The sequence below is a fragment of the Camelus ferus genome, chromosome 3, assembly GCF_009834535.1.
Source record: "Camelus ferus isolate YT-003-E chromosome 3, BCGSAC_Cfer_1.0, whole genome shotgun sequence".
NCBI lineage: Eukaryota > Metazoa > Chordata > Mammalia > Artiodactyla > Camelidae > Camelus > Camelus ferus.
The window spans coordinates 75,220,807-75,234,366 of NC_045698.1; the positions used below are offsets into that span (position 1 = coordinate 75,220,807).

Genomic DNA, 13,560 nt, shown 5'->3' on the forward strand with positions numbered 1-13,560 from the left:
AAGTTCCATTGATGTTGAAAATGGCAAAATTTCATTCTTTTATACACCTGAATAGGATTCCATTGTGCCACATTTTCATTACTCATTGATCCATCTGTGGACACTTAGGTTGCTTCCATATCTTGGGTGGGGCATATATCTTTTCAAAATTAGTTTTTTTGTTTTCTTCAGATAAATACCCAGGAGTGGAATTGCTAGTCATTTGGTAGTTCTCCTTTTAATTTTTTGAGAATTCTCCACACTGTTCTCCATAATGGCTGTACCAATTTACATTTCCCACCAACAAGGGTTCCCTTTTCTCCACATATAAAGTATTTTTTAAATTAAGGTCTGCACATCTTTTAGACATAATGCTATTGTACACTTAATAGACTACAGTAAACATAACTTTTATATGTACTGGAAACCAAAAACTTTGTATGACCTTGTTGCAATATTCACTCTATTGCAATGGTCTAGAACTGAACCCACCATATCTCTGAGGTATGCCTGTATGTGGGAGGATGTGTGTAGGTTATATGCAAATACTACACCATTTTATATAAGGCACTTGACATCCAAGGATTTTGGTATCTTTGGGTGTCCTGGAACCAATCTCCCTTGGATACCAAAGGATGACTAATTAGATTCACATGCATGTTTTTCTGAACACTTTGAGAGTAAGTTGGAGATATCTTGACCCTTTATCTCTCAATACTTCATTGTGTTACTGCCTAAGAAATAAGGGTATTTTCATAGGTAAGCAGAAGATAATATAAAATCAAGACTGTTAGCAGTGATACTACAATCTAGTTCATAGGCTATATTCAAATTCTGTTGATTATTTCAACAGTGTTCTTTAATAAAAGCTCCTTTTTTTCCCTCCTAGTCCAGGATCCAACCCAGGGTCATGTATTGTATTTAGTTGTCATGTCTCTTTAGTCTTCTTAACCTGGAACAGTTCCTCAGCCTTTCTCTGGATTTCTTGACCTTGATATTTTTGAGGAGTACAGACCTCTGTTGTAGAAAGCCTCTTAATTTGAGTTTGTTTCCTTATGATTAGCTTGAGGTTAATCTGTCTGATCTATCTGTGTAATCTAACCTAATCTGTTTATTGCTAGAATATCATTGCCATTGTTTTCTGTTGTCCTCACTGCATCCTATCAGGAGGCCCGGGATATAGCTTTGCTCCCATGTTAGTGACGATGTCCTCAGTCAGTTGTTTAAGTTGTAGTTTTTAAGTTTCTTCACTGTACTGTCCCCTCTTCCTAATTAGTAACTAATTTGTAGGAGATACATTAAGAATAGGTAAATCCCTTGTTCCTTATCAAACTTTCATGTTTTAGTTTCAGGATCCAGTGATGATTTCCTAACTCTGTCGTTCCTTCTATAATTATTTGTTAGCATTCTGCTAAAAGGAAGAGCTTTTCTTTTTATTTCCTATTTGTTTATGAGCTCATGGATTCTTATGTTATTCAGTGGGTTGTAATCCAGTACTATCATTATTTATTTTGACACCCCAATTGTCCTAAATTTGGGCAGTGGAAGCCCTTCAAGCTATCTCCTGGCTTATTGTAATGTGTTCCCTTGACTCTTTGACCCAAGGATATGTTCCTGCATAATCTTGTACTTTGCTGACCTCAGCCCTGGTATAAACCATTGTCTCAAAGTCATTTTTAACTGAGCAAGGCATTTAGAGGTCAAGAGCCAGGAGCTAAGGTATGCTCGTTGGTACTGAGGTGTTGCTGCATCTAGGCCTCCCCTAGTGCACTGAGCAAGGCAATGTGTGTGTATATGTTTATATATGTATTGTTTGTTTAAATATATATATATGTATTTATTCATAAGTTAGTACTACTATCTCCTATTTCAATTCAGTATCATAAACTACATTCTACTCTCTCACATTTACTTATTTTGTTGTTCCTTTTCTTAACAGTGTGAAACTTGGCTCTCTTATCCTAATTTGCTCAGTCCTGGAATACATGAGGGAGAGAGTTTCAGAATTGCTATATCTGTACCACCACAAAAAAACAAAATTACTAGACAGAGTTTGAGATTTCTTTACAATTCTTGGAGGTAAATTATGTATGTGAAATGCACAAATTTTATATGGTCAGTTCTTTGAGTTCTGACACATAGTCTTGGTCCTCCAAGAGTCTGACTTTTCCTCCTCAGTCTCCTTTCCTGGCTTCCCATCTCTGTGTTAATCTTCAGTATTTTCTGCAGAGTTCTTCTCTCTGCTCTCTTTTCTGTTATTCTGTGTTATACCTATTTGCATGATAATCTCTGCAACTGGAATCAGGATCAAGATTAACTCATTTTTGTAATCCTAGGGCCTCTCCTAGTCTTAGGTGTATGGAAGGTGAGAAACAGGTGTTTGAGTGAAAAAAAAAAAAGTATGCACAGTAATGTTACTTAAGTCGATTTATAGGTTGTATGTAGAAGCCTTCTTTGAGAATCCTGAATAAACAGAAGATCAGATTTGTATAATGCCCAGTGAACAATCTTATTTCATTAATTCTAATCTGTACGTTTATAATCTGTACTTTTTTTTTCATTTTATCCTCTTTGAAATTGAGATATATATATCATTAGTCCCTTGTTCCTATAATTGTTTTGAGTCAGGTGTGAAAAATTCTGTTGACCTCTTCAAGATAGAAAGCACCAGCATCAAAATGTCTTAAGATTTAATGAAGTATCCATTTACTTTGACCAGTTCTGCTACTTTATAATAAGATGATTTGGGGCTATTGTAGGATATATAAAAGATAGCCTACAGATCCTATTGTTGGGGTTGGGGAATAAAAGGTGAAATGAGCTAGGTTACTTTTCTGTGTTGTATGACAGCGAGTAGCTGGGTTATGCAGCTCTGCAGGAGACAGGACTGCTAGATTCTAGAGAGCAGTGACTTGGTCCTGTTTGAGTGCACTAGCTTTCTGATATCTATAAGATGACATAGTGCTTATGTCAGCTCCAACTGAATAACTTCCAGTGTGAGTCACCCTGTCCAGGAGGACATGGTAGTGGTAGACTCCTCCTTTCAGGGTGTCCTGCTGGGAGTGCTCACCAAGAGTGATGCTGGACAGACAGCCCCTGTATCTTAGAATCCAGGAGACCAAGGAACTCTGATGGGTCTGAATGTGTGTGATTTCTATTTCATTTATCTGTTTTACAAAAATAACATTTATTTTCTTTATCAACAGGAGTGAAACCTCGGTCTGGTTGGGCTATTGATCCTTTTGGACATTCACCAACAATGGCTTATCTTCTAAAACGTGCTGGATTTTCTCACATGCTTATCCAGAGGGTTCATTATGCAGTTAAAAAACATTTTGCATTGCATAAAACGCTGGAGTTTTTTTGGAGACAGAATTGGGGTATGTAGGATTTGATGAAAGCTGAAGATCTTACTTAGATGTTATTTCACAGGGGTTATGAACTCATGTGGTGATGGATTTTATTCAGGGTGTCAGTCTTGAAAATCAGGTTAACTAAAGATACAGATGATTATTTTTCCAATATATTTGTGTCAAGATTCTTTTAAGCAGTGGTGAAGATATCTATAGAACATTGTAGATTCTTTTTTAAGCCAAAAGGAAGTAAATAAATATAAGAAATTAGTCTTTGCAAATAATGCTTTCCCTTGCTTCTGTTTTTAAAAGTACCTGTTTTGTCACCAAGTTCAACATGCATTAGAACTGATGTCCAGTCATATACTCATATTTAGCCAGTGTTTCTTTCTTCTGTCTCTCCTGTTTCTGCATCTAGTAAGAACTGCCTTTTAAAACCTTAATTCTGTCCTCCTAGAACAGCCCTCCTGTTACCTTTGTTGCTCGTTTTCACACTGTTCTGTGGTCACCCAGGCATTCCAAGGACATACTTCTGCTGCTCTTTGCTGGGGGAGACTTGAACACAGTTAGGCCTCCTGAGAGGCGTCTGCCTTTTTCAACCCCCATATAATTCACAACACCTTGTTTTCTTACTAATTTTTATTTGTTGAGTCCTTATTTTGGGCCGTGCATTGTGTATTATGCTTTATACCCACTCTTTCACTGAATCTTTATAATTGTCCTTTAAATTAGGTTCTATTATTATCCCCTTAAATGGTGAAGAAATGGAGGCTTAAGTATGTGAAGCCATTTGTCAAAAATCATACAGGTAGTAGGTACAGAACCAAGATTTGGATCCAGTTCTGTGTAGTTCTGAAGCCCAGGTGCCTAACCCTAATACACTGCCATCCCAGAATTGAGTTCTCAGTAAGATTTCATCTGAAAAAAGGATTTAATTTAATTGCTAAAGCAATGTTCAGAAATTACTGCATTACATCATACTTTTTTCCCTGTGTAATCTAGACCCTCCTGAAGTGTTTTGGAAAAATCATTTGTAAACCTAAACAGTATCTTTCTTATGTGTACTGTTGTTTTTTCAATAAGGAAACAAATTAGCTATGTAACTTTTTATCCCAGAAAATTAAACCTGTAGGGAAAACAAGACCTTGTAGGGGGTTGTATTCTGTATAATTTGATCGACTGCAAAGGAGCATATTAATTTTTAAAACAAGGATTATTAGTTTGAAGAAGCCCTACTTAAACTATTGCTTACATTCAAATTGCCCGTAAATATCAGTTAGCAAGAAATTACTGGGTACTTTTATGTACTTAATACCATGCTAAAAAGAAATAGAGAAAGCATCCTTGCCTATAAGTCAATTATAATCTATTTTGATAAAAGATAGACACCACCAAATGCAGTAGATGACCTGAAATGTGTAAATGAGCTGCTGAGTAGTAGGGTGAAGGGAGAGATAGTCCTTGATCCATAGGAGGAACAAGTGGGGAGTTGCCAGCAGTTCTTGGACTGTGACAACCTCTATGCAGACAGCAAGCATTAGTGACCTGCATCCGTGGTGTCACAGTTGTGAATGTGATTCAGTGAAACAACTTACAGCACAGAAATATACAGATTATAATAGCTTTAAAATTTGGAAAAGAACTGGTGATTATTTTAATGAAATGGAATATGAGATAAAACTGGAACATTTTAGGACTCACCCAATAGATTTGGACATGTTGCTTTAAAACTATGTTTTGGAATTAAGTTGAGCTTCTTTATGTGTTCTGGTTCTTAGTGAAGCAGTTGTTTTCAGTTCTTAAAAGATACATGTTGCTTTTTTGTTTTTTCTTATTGTCTGTCTTTATTATAAAAGTAATACATACCCATTGCTGAGAACTCAAAATCCGTATGTAAAGGGGAAGAGTTATCTACAGGTCAGGATCGTAAAAAGATAGCCACTTGTAACTCCTAGTGAAATTGTCCAGTCTCACTTGGTGGTAGGCTCCTGACCTCTCAAGAACAGTGGTATCACACATAACTGGCATTGAGTTTTCAATTCAAAACAATTCTGCATCAGGAACTGCTGCTTGATTTATTTCTATTGTTTGCTTGGTTTTTATTCTTGTTTTTGCTTTTGAAAATTACTTCTACTTTCCCTCTAATGAAGTCATACTGGCTTTTATTGGTGAACATCAGGAAGGCTTCACAAACTCTCCTGGGTGCACTTCCTTCTTGTCACTGCGAGACAAGTATTTTCTCAGTATTTCACAACTCCCTCCCCTTCTTCCTTTATTCTTTCCCTTCCCCCTTTTACTCCCTTCCTCTCTTTTTCTAACTCAGCCTCTGCAGCTAATGGTCTCTCTCAGGGTGTCCTCTTACCTGAGGTAGGAACAGATGTGACAGGAGCTGGCAGCCAGGGATAGACATGGCCATAATTTTGGATGAACCAGTTATAACTTTTGTGTCTGCTCAGTTTATATCCTTCCAGGTAAGCAGATGCTGCTTTATGATGGGGCTTTTCTGTCTCAGCCTAGTTAGATAGAAGAGGTAGATAGAGGCTGAGATGTGAGTATCTTCCTTCTGGCTGGTCGTCATTAAATGCTGCTGGGCTGTATGTACTAGTAGTTAAAGGGGTTGTTGGTTTAGGGTAGAGCTTGCATTGTATATGTATAAAGTACTGGCATTTTCAACAGTTTTGGGAAAAGAAAATGTATAAATGCACGGTTTGTCTGTTGGCTCTTTATTTTAGATCTGGGATCTGTCACAGATATTTTTTGCCACATGATGCCCTTCTACAGCTATGACATCCCTCATACTTGCGGACCTGATCCTAAAATATGCTGCCAGTTTGATTTTAAACGGCTTCCCGGAGGCAGATACGGTTGTCCCTGGGGAGTCCCCCCAGAAACAATATATCCTGGAAATGTCCAGAACAGGTATGAAAATAATGCATTTTGTAAGACAACAAGCAGTACTTGCTTGTTGCTGAAGGGTTGAGTAAATGGGTTTTAGCAGCCAACATGATCCTTATTCAAGGTATTCATTCAAACTAGATCAAAATCTTAAAAATGCTGGAACTTTGACTGTGTGTCTTGTGTGTTATAACTTAATGGAATGTGAACAATAGTAGATCAATATACAATGGATAACCTATAATACACTGTTATTACCATCTCCTTTGCCCTCATTATAAAAGCCTTCTACTGTGTTTGATTGATTTCATGTACTTTTGTTGATAATAAAACTTATGGTCTCTATTGTATAAATTGGTGAGAAAAGCAACCCAACTGCAAAGACTCATTTATTGAAATGGAACACATAAAGAGTGTAATTATCTGTTCCCTTAATAACAATGTCAATAATAGTGAATGCTGCCCATTTCTGATGAATACACATCTTTGCATCTTTCTGATGTTTTTGATTTAGGAAAACTTTAATTAGGAATATTTATATTGAAAGATTTTTAAATAAAAATCAAAAGAATGAATTTTATTTCTTAGAATAAAATTATTCTAATGATGGAAGCATCTCATTAAACCAAGCTACCCATACTTCTAATTTTGGTGCTTTTAAAGTTTAATTTCTTCACTTAAAAGTTAGTAGCATGTAATGCATTAAAATAAAACATTGTGTTGTAATATAAACTACTCAGCTCTGCTAGAAAAATAATATAGCCTTTTAAATAAAGGAAGGTTATTACTCTGTGCTCAATCAAATCTATTTATTTTTTAAAAATTGCTTTTAGAATAGTATATGTGAGGGTGAAAATGAGATTGGGTCTCTTTTCCTTGAGTGGATCTTGTGGCCGTTAGGAAGATATTCCAGTGTGAGCCTCTCACTGTGACAGACACAGAAGTCTTTTAGCATAGTAGCCTTTTTGAAGCCATGAATCCTTTGTATCAAAATCTGGCTTTTGTAATTTCCCAAGGTTAGGGATCAACCCAGTTTCATTTTTTTGACTCCTAGAGAGACCCTGAACAGCCTGCTTTCTAGGGTCGGGCTAGTTAGGCATAAGAGAATAATCAAGTATATTACGTGGCAAAAGGTGTAGTGTAAAGGAAGTGGTGGTGGGGTTGGAGGGAGAGAGGTCCACGCCTGTCTACTTGGGAAAACAGCTGTTTGTCCCTGAATAGTATTTACACTCCTTTCAGCTCAGATGTCTGGGGATAAGAGACTTCTTGAAGAGTAGCCAGATGACTTGGATGGGGAATCCCAGTGCACCCACAGATACTGTGAGGCCCCTCTTTTTCTTGTTTGAGTGCTGCTGAGAGTACCTGAGAACCATTCTGTATAATCCTTCTGTGGTGTCATGTAACTCTTCCAAAAATACCCGCCAAGAACATACCTTGTGTTCAGTCAGTGCCAGTGATTCTCAGAGTGGTTTCCAGGCACCAGGGATACAGATGAATGAATCTATATAATACTTACAAAGTTTTTTTTAAGTTGTTATAAGTCTTGAGGTCTTAACTCCACCGATTACTTCCCATGCAATTATCACCTTCCTTTTGATGTTGTGATAAGTGGAGATCAAACATGAGCATTCCAACTTAATGACACTTGGTTTTTTAATACCTTAAGGGACGTGAAATTTAATTATATTGTGTAAATGATATCTTCAGTATGTTCAGTTCAGCAGGTTCCTCTACTTTGCAGATAAAGAAATACCATTCTTCATCAAGTTCAGTTTTTGGTTTAGTACTGTATATTTTACATATGATGATGTTTTACATGTCAGATGATACAATGTTTAGGGAATTCTTTTTTCTTGGTTCTAGTTAAGTTGCCCTTTCTTACCTGGTAGTGTAAGTGAAGAGCAAATTGCAGCTGCACATCTTTAAATGTGATGTTGGTCAGTGCATTTGTCATTAGTTTACCAAATACTTAGTGAGTGTCCACTACCTGCCAAGCAGTGTTGGTTGGTCCCTTGGCTTCCCCAGTGTTGACACTTTCTGAGCAGGAGCTTGGGAGTTAGGATAGATGCTGAATGAAAAGGCACGTCTTTAATGTTTGTGATTTCTTTCCTTTTATGTGTTTTACATGTATACATGAAAGATATGGTGTGTCTAATACTACACCTTGGGATGCATTTAAATGATCACATATCCCTTTTTTTTGCTGGTTATCTGGGAGATCTAGTTGGATATTCAATCATAGTATATCATATCTGTGGTTTATATGTGTATATATATTTTTTCTCTTATTTCTTTTGGTCTTATATATCTTTCTGTGTGATTATCTCATTGTGTGTGTGTTTTTTAATTGTAAGTAATAATCTAAAATTTTTTTTTGGAAAATGTGGAATATTAGTAAATTACTAGTAAAAATTAAGTACTGTATTGAATGCTAATCTCAGGAAACTAAGCATTATATGTTATATAAGAATATTATAGTTATATTTTACTCACCATGTTATTAAATTTTTGCTATTTTAATATTTGCAAAGCAGTTTCAAAGATTATCAATATAAAAAGATCATATAAGATTCTAAATTTAGTTAAATGCTCTTCTCATAATTTCTGTTAAATGCCTCTTTCCATCATTGATGTCCTTTGAGTTTTTGGTCATAAATTTTTATACTGTGAATTTGAGTTTGCTTCTGGATAATCCTTGCAGTGAAAGCTGGAATACTGCGTAAAAAGCGTATTTGTCGTTTATCACTGTTTTTTTAAGTTCTGGCGTTACACACATGGGGAACTACTCTGGGTTCATCTGCTTGTTTAATTTCACTTTCGGAAGTCCTTCACCTTAGTTTGTGTTCCCAGACTTCCTCAAATTTTGCCCCAATTCGGCATCTCACAAAGTGTTTTCTGCAGAATACGAGAATATGAAATATAAAAGCACTTCACCACATTGTGTTTAGCTGACCTTTTGAGTCATGGGTTAGAAACCAAAATAACTCATTCAGCTCCTAAGCTTTATCTGTTGATCGGTATTAAGAAGGACATTATGACAAATACTGAGATTATTGATGAAAACTAGTAAGTGAATTGATTTTCTTCCTTTGGGAAAGGAAATAAGGTTCTATAATTGATTTCATTCAAAATACCTTTTTATGTTTAGGCAATTTTAGATGAAATTAGAGAAAGGAATATTAAGTCAAAGCAAACTTCAAAGTTCAAACAGATGAGAAATCTTCACTGTCTTCCTGGACTAAATTATTTCACAACACAGGCTCTTTGGGAGCCATCCTCTGTGGCTGGCCTTTAGGAGGGCATTGACGCCCCAGTAATTATCTGCCCAAGCTGGCTTGTGACTTTATTTCTCTAAGGAAAACCCATTGGAAAACTATGCGTTTTCCCCTCTGATAAGAATTTATGAATATTTTAAATGGATGATGAGTATTAGTATGGTAGTTTAAAAAAATCTGCCTCATAAATTATGCTAAGCTAGAATATAGGTAATGTATACAATCCTTTATTTTAATGTAATACAATACACTTTTTAATGAGTTGTCCCATTTTTCTGTTCTTAGTAATGTTCCTAGTTTCCCATTTTCTTCGGCAGGGCTGAGATGCTTCTAGATCAGTACCGAAAGAAGTCGAAAGCTTTTCCGTACAACAGTTGTCCTGGCCCCGCTAGGAGATGATTTCCGCTACTGTGAGCGCACAGAATGGGACCATCAGTTCAAGAATTACCAACTGCTCTTTGATTATTTGAATTCTCATTCTCACTATAATGTTAAGGTAATGAGAAAATATTTTATTTTAATACTGTATTTGAAGTTGATCCTTCATTATTAAACAGGCCTAAAACACAATAGCCTTAGTTTCTTTGTCCCACAACCCAGTATTTCTTAGAATATGTCATTCTTCTGTAAAAGTATAATTCATGAAGAGGAAAATTATATTGGAAATCTTATATTGCTGTCCCATTTCTGAAGTTGTCCTTTACTTCCCACTTGTTGAGGATTGAAGAGGTATTACTTTTATGTGGTTGAAAACATGCACCTGCTAAATTGTGATGTTCGTTTTCCACTGATGCCCTGTTTTCACACCAGCTTTGAAAGTTTGTTGTTTCTTCTCTCTTTCAATTGCATCCTGTGATTTAGTGGTGTGACTGGCAGATGCAGATGAACATGTCAAGTATTTTGCAAACAAATGTCTTGTATCCAGAGACGACACTAGCATTTTTCTTAGATGAGAAGCCTTCTAAAATTAATCATTTGTCTCTAGTTCTCACTCTTTTTTTTCTCCCTTGTGAAAAATTTAAAATGTACCCTAAAGTTTTGAGAATAACATAAATTGCCCCCACAGCCCAGGCCCGCTTCCCATATCTGTGACTCAGCAACAGCATGAACTCAAGGTCACTCTTGTCTCAGCTGTGCCCCGCTGTCATCTTGCTCCTCTCTCTGAAATTATTTTGGAGCAAATCTCAGAGGTCATGTATTTTTGTTTATAACCATTTTAGTATGTTTCTGTAAATGATAATGATTCTTGATACAAATACGGTCATAATAACATTATCACATCTAAAAAATGAACAGTAATTTAATGATATCATGTATCAGATAGATGCATATTTTCCTGATCGCATAAAAGCATTTTTTTTTAACAGATGCTTTGTGTGAGTCAGGATTCAACCAAGAGTCATATATTGGACCCTACATGAGAAAATTATCCAACATCTTTACTTATATTCGCATGTGAACCTTTAAGACAGTAAAAGATCTATGAAAATACTATAGAAAGGAAGTGATATTACTGTTTAGGAAATAAGAAAGCTAATGATGTACCAATTTTTAGATAGTGAGAGTTCAAGTTTATTAAGTAAACTTAAATAATATGAAATAAGTAAACAAATAAAATACTGAGTTTATTCAGGATACTTACAATTGAATTTCTACCATATTAAGAACTATCCCATCAAGCCTATGTTTAAATCATTTCTGTAATCTCCTAAAAGATGAAGCGTATGCATGAACATTTGATTAGAGGAGTGCCTGTGTATGTGGGTATTTTATCTCTAAATATATCTTGATATTAGTATTTTAGTTATTTCCTCCTTTGTTTGCCCACTGGAACAATTTTGAAAGTGATTTTAAAAATTGATGTATCATACACATAGAAGTGCACAAGCCGTAACTATATTAAGTTTTAAAATCCACATGCAACCACCACCCAGATCAAGATGTAGAACATTTATAGTCCCTGGAAGGGTCCGTCAGCTGTCCTCCAAGTCATTACCAATTCCTGCAAAAGTAACCACTATCGTCATTTCTATCACTGCGATTAGTATTGTTTGCTTTTGAATTTTATAAGCAGGGAATCTTAAATATATGTTATTTTGTGTCTGGCTTTTTTTGCTCCACATTATGTTTTTGAGATCCATCCACCTCCTGTTACATGTAGCATGTCACAGTAGTTCATTGATTTGTTAATGCAGTATAGTATTTCTGGTATCCTTTTAATAAATATACCACAGTTTATCCATTCTGTTGTTGATGGACATTTGGGTTGTTTCCAGTTTTTGTCTGTTGCAAGTAACACTGCTTTGAACATTTTGTGCATTTTTTGGCCCACATGTATATTATGAGTTTTTATGGGTATAAAATGGGATGGAATTTTAGGATCATTGGGATACATGTTTAACTTCAGTAGATATTGCCAAATGGGGTTCCAGAATAGATGCACTGGCTGTTGTATTGTAGGACAGTGTCAAATGATCCACTTCCTTACTCAGAGTTTATTGTCAGGATTTTTTGTTTTTCAATCCTTTATGACAGATGTGATGGTTTTACTTTGTATTTCTAGTAGTTAACAAGGTTGAGCCTCTTTTTATAAGTTTTTTGCCACTTGGGCATCCTCTTTTGTGAAGCGCCTATTTAGGTCTTTTAATAATTTTTTTAAATTAAATTGGGTTGTATATCTTTTTCTTAACCATTTACATTATGTATTTTGGATTGAACCTTTTTTTTTTTCAGATAAAAGTTAAGCAAATGTTGTCTCCTTTATGTAGCTTATGTTTTATCTTAGTGCTGTCCTTTGATGAACAGAAATTCTTAATTTTCATTAAATCTAATACAGCAGTATTTTCCTTTATGGTTAGTGCTTGTTATATTTTGCTTAAGAAATTTTTGTTTACCCGATGTTCATGAAAATATATTTCTTATGAAGCTATCCTCTAGAAGCCTTATTTTTTACCTTTAACATTTAGATCTGTTTGGAATTGATTGTTGTGAATCATGTGAGGGGAGGGATTAAGATACTTTTTTGCCCATATGAATAGCCAGCACCATTTATTGAAAAGATCATAATTTGCCCACTGCACTGCAGTGTCATCTTTGTCATTAATCATGAGTGAGATAAATGTTTGTGTGGGTCTGTGTCTGGATTGTCTATTCAGTTCTGTCTGTTTGATTTACCTCATACTGTCTTAATTATTACAGCTTTATAATAAATCTTAGTATCAGATAGTATGTCTTCTAATTTTGTTCTCTTCAAGATTGCATTGGCTATTCTCAGTCCTCTTTAGTTCTATATAAGCTTAACATCAACTATGAAATGTCTACGCCAAAAAACAAACCAACCCACATTGGGATTTTGATTGGGATTGCATTAAAGTAATGGGTCAATTTGAGTACAGTTAAATTCTGTACAAGTATTAGGCCATCTAATCCACGAACATGGCTTATTCCTTGTATAAAAATACAGTCAACCTTTGCATTTTAGCCTTATGTCCAGTAACCTTGGTGCATTTCTAGTCTTTCCAGAATTTTTTGTCCTTTCAGTCCTGCTTGCTTTGAGTGCCCTTAGATATCTTCAAACATTTTTTTTCCTCTGTAGAGTTTATCAAGTTATATCTATTCTCTGTAGGATTTTAAAAAATTATTTTATCTAAGCTGAAAGAATAAGTTTATTATTGTTTTCTTTCAATGAAAGGAAAAAATGAAGGTAAGTAATTGGATTTAGATGGCTGAAAAAATTGACATTGGACTAGCCAAGACAGCCAGTTTGTCATTGATTATCACTTACATAACAATTTATATAATTTTTCCTATATATTGTCCTGATAGAAGAGTTTAAGAGTATGTTTAAAATTATGTTTAGGATTTAATTTGTTGCCTTTTAATGTAAAAATCATTTAAATATTTTAATTTTATTTTTCAGGTGTCCCAGATATTTACTTTATTTGTGCTACTGAGAGACTGTAGAATAGTTTGTTTTAAGTAATTGTTTTGAAACTGGTCTAGCATGGATAGAGGATTGTACCTCAAGCCTTTAAGTTTGAATTAAGTTTTTGAGAAAG

At 35.2% G+C, this 13,560-nt stretch overlaps 1 protein-coding gene across 1 annotated transcript in view; it reads left to right on the forward strand.

The window, feature by feature from the left end:
* Positions 1 to 13,560, forward strand: part of MAN2A1 (mannosidase alpha class 2A member 1) — a 152,408-nt gene that overhangs the window by 59,416 nt on the left and 79,432 nt on the right. Inside the window, 4 exon segments of the mRNA XM_006177116.3 lie at positions 3,186 to 3,359; positions 6,065 to 6,251; positions 9,820 to 9,856; positions 9,858 to 9,998. Of these exon segments, the coding sequence (XP_006177178.1) occupies positions 3,186 to 3,359; positions 6,065 to 6,251; positions 9,820 to 9,856; positions 9,858 to 9,998 (539 nt within the window).